Source organism: Pinus tabuliformis, chromosome J, assembly GCF_031772625.1.
Source record: "Pinus tabuliformis cultivar Carrire ecotype Pingquan chromosome J, CPIR1, whole genome shotgun sequence".
NCBI lineage: Eukaryota > Viridiplantae > Streptophyta > Pinopsida > Pinales > Pinaceae > Pinus > Pinus tabuliformis.
Window position 1 is genome coordinate 965,158,811 of NC_142295.1, and position 3,796 is coordinate 965,162,606.

Consider the following 3,796-nt stretch of genomic DNA (forward strand, 5'->3'; position numbering starts at 1 on the left):
GTTCTGAGTGGAGAGCTAGTTGGTTATCATTTGAGCTGTGAGGTAAGATCAAGCTTGTTTGTTTCCACTCTCTCTGCTCTTGATTGTTTGGATCTTTCCAAAATTTACTTATTTTTTCTTGAGGAGTTATCTCCCTTTCTGGGATGGCTTGCAGACTGTCTAAGAGTTTGGGTAATTGCTGCCAGGAATCTTCCTAGAACCTGGCAGTTTGACCATCTTTTATCTCCCAAAAGCTATGTTTTTGAATTAGATCCCTGTGCTGGATAGCCGAGTTCCATATCAATGATCCCTTACTGGTTTCCGACATTCTGATCCTTTCTTCTAGGGGGAGATTCCTTGTGTATTTTGCAGTCCAAAGACGTGTCCACAAGTTGTTGAATTCTGAGAGCCACCTCCACCATACTTTCGCTCCCATTGTCTTATTACTTTGTTCGGGATCCCTGAGCCCTATGCCTCCTGCCAATCTGGGAAGACAGGCTTTGTCCCATCTAATGAGGGCCCATTTTCTGTTTGGGCCTGAACTTCCCCACAAAAAATTCCTCTGCAAATTTTTGATTGTCCTTAGAACCCATTTTGGCGCTGCTAAGATGGAAAATAGATATAGCGGCATAGATTGCAAGACAGCCTTTATTAGAACCACTCTGCTGGCCATATTCAGGGATCTGTAAGTCCAAAGTAGCAACCTTGCTTCCAATTTCTCTAGCAGGAGAGACCATGAAGAATGCTTGAGGGCAGACGCAGTAAGAGGTGCACCTAGGTAGGATGAAGGAAGAGACGCTTTTGAGAATCCTAGAATGCGCGTAATGGCTCTTTGGGTATATAGTGGGGTGTTAAAAAAAAATATCTGGGATTTCACATTATTAATGCAGGCTCCGGAAGCTTTTGAGAAGGAATCAAGGATTGATTTGAAAGTGCGGGCTTCTTGAACAGATGGGTGGCCGAATAACATATTGTCATCAACAAATTGTTGATGAGAAATTGCCGGGAGGTTATGAACAGCAATTCCTTTAAGCTTATGCGAAAGGATGGCAGCTTTAATACTTCTGCCCAGACCTTCGGCTAGGATGACAAATAGGAAAGGAGACAAGGGATCTCCCTGTCTGATGCCACGAGAGGGACGAAAGGTAGGAGAGGGGATTCCATTGATGAGAATGGAGAAAAAAGAAGATGAGATGAGACTGCTAACCCATCTGACCCATGGGGGAGCGAAACCAAAGGCGAGGAGAGTTTTTTGCAAATAGGTCCAGCTTATGCTATCGAATGCTTTGGATAGATCAATTTTGAGAAGCATCCCAGGCTTTTTTAAAATCTTGAGAGAGTGGATTATTTCGTGGGTAAGGATGATCCCATCAGTAATTTGGCGTCCCTCTACATACCCGGATTGTTCAGGAGAGATGATAAGGGGCAGCAAGGGTTTCAATCGTAAAGCAATGACCTTTGAAACAATTTTATAAATAATGTTACATAAAGCAATGGGACGATACTTATCTGGAGTATTTGATTCTGTGGATTTAGGGATCAAAGCCAGAAATGTAGCATTCATTGCTGGATACATCCATCTGAGGGATCTTGATTCCTCCACCACCTGCCAGACTTCCCATTTTATTAATTCCCAGAAATGTTGGAAGAAATTTGACGTAAACCCATCAGGGCCTGGCGCTTTCCCTGCCTTAAGTTGGTTGACAGCCAATTCAACCTCTTGAAGACTGATCGGTTTGAGAAGCAACGTATTCTGGTCTTCAGTGATGATTCTTGGGATATGCCTTGTAATATTGTCAATGGCAGCGGATCTGTTTGTGTCTGGTTCTTGATTCATCCTTTTGAAGTAGTCTACGAACTCCTTTTCAATACCTTCATGATCTTCGATTTTGCATCCTTGCTCATTATTTACAAAGGAAATTTGGTTGATCATACGCCTTTGTACTGTTGTTCTGTGAAAGAATTTTGTGTTCTTTTCGCCTTCCTTGAGCCATCTAACCGGGACTTCTGCCTCCACAGTATCTCTTCCTGCATATCTCTGTCCAGAATTTGCTTTTCTATTGCTTGCTCCTGTTGTGTCAACTCCTCGGATCGGCCCTGAGAAATAATTTTTTGTTGAGTGTCCTTCATTTTTTGGATGAGGATTTCTTTTGATTTAAAAATGTCACCAAAGGTGGATTTATTCCAACGCTTTATTTCCTCTTTGAGATACTTCAGCTTCTTTTGGAATTGGGCCATTCTTGAACCTTCTGTGTCTCTGAATTTTGTCCAGGTTGTCCTTATGAAATCATGGAATTCCGGATGTGATAGCCAGAAGGATTCGAATCTGAATGGTCTTTTTAGATTATTGCCTGGTCTATTCCAGTTTAAGGCAATGGGCCAGTGGTCTGATCCTGAATAAGGAAGGATTGAGGCAGTGAAATCTCCCCCCAAATGTACTGCGTTATCAGAAACCAGGAAACGATCCAGGCGCGAGGACACTTGCGTCGGTTCCGTTCTCTTATTGCTCCAGGTGTAAAGACCGTTTTCAGTTGGAATGTCAATCATCCAATTGTTTTGTATGAAGTCTTTGAGTAGATTGCCATCTCTGTTGATTCCGCTGCGTCCTCCTTTCTTTTCATCCAGAGTCGCTATCATGTTGTAATCCCCACCTGAGATCCATAGCGGATGTGTTCTGGTTGCATTCAGTTGCGTTAATGCCTCCAGTATATTGGCTTTTTGTTGTATTTCTTGCGGAAAATAGACATTTGTAATGTGCCCATTAATGTTTGTGCCATCTAAATGAAACTTGGCTTGGATGAAGTTTCTGTTGGCGTGTATATTGTCTAGCTGTATTGTTCTAGAGTCCCAAAGGATTGCCAAGCCTCCAGAGGCGCCTTGAGCTTCCACCGCTGAGACCTGCCCTGCAGGCCACGCCTTGGCTGCTACCTTTTCTAGAACTATATTCTTGCATTTGGTTTCTTGCAGAAAAAGAATTGCTGGTTTTTTTGCCATTATCATGTTTTTTAATAATATACCCTTCTTCTGGCCGTTAAGCCCTCTAATGTTCCAAGATATCAATTTCATTGGGAAGATTTAGGGTTGATGTTAAAATACCTTGATAGCTGGGCATATCTCCCTGAGTCTACCATGACTTCTCCGACCTTTATCGTTCTCTCCAGAGCAGATTTCCGTCCTCGCTTCTTGATGTCCTTTGCAATAAACTTTCCATCCCATTGGCTACCCGTTTGAACACCAAGCGAATATTTCTTCTGGGCTTTGTGCAGTACCTCCTCGAGTTTGTGCACTTGCGTTTCAGTTATTTTGTCGAAATTTTTGGTTTTACAAGCAGTTTCCAGACCAATAATATCCAGTTCACCTATATCAAATGTTTCTGTGTCTTCATCCATGTTCTGGGATTCTTGACGGCTTTCCTCATCTTTCCGTGCTTTGCCTGAGCCTGATTCAGTTAAATCTATCTCCATATCTGGTTGACTCCAGAACTTCTCTTTAGTGGTCTGAAGATTTCCTTCATGATCCTGACTTTTTCCTTTGGATTTTTCTTTAGTTTCCTCAGACGTTTCCGGATTCTGGATATGCTTGGCTGACAGGGGGTCTTGCATTTGTTGTTCTTCCTCTGCTAGAACCGCAAAGCTGTTGCTAGTTGAAGGTTTTGAAGAATCCTTCAAGGCCTGCTTATTCTGGAGTGTCGATTTCTTATTCCCTCTTCTACGGTTGGCTACTTTGATGAAACCATCAGTAGATTGCTTGTCCTGATCTTGTTCATTGTTTGTCTTATTTAGTGGGCAATCTCGGAACAGGTGCCCTAATGCATGGC

The 3,796-nt window shown here is 42.6% G+C and overlaps 1 protein-coding gene across 1 annotated transcript; it reads right to left on the reverse strand.

Annotated features, from left to right (window-relative positions):
• Window positions 1-1,908: 1,908 nt before the first annotated feature.
• Window positions 1,909-2,973, reverse strand: LOC149230041 (uncharacterized). The gene has a single exon (XM_089381187.1). The coding sequence runs from the start codon at window positions 2,971-2,973 to the stop codon at window positions 1,909-1,911; it is 1,065 nt and encodes a 354-aa protein (XP_089237313.1).
• Between the last annotated feature and the right edge of the window lie 823 nt (window positions 2,974-3,796).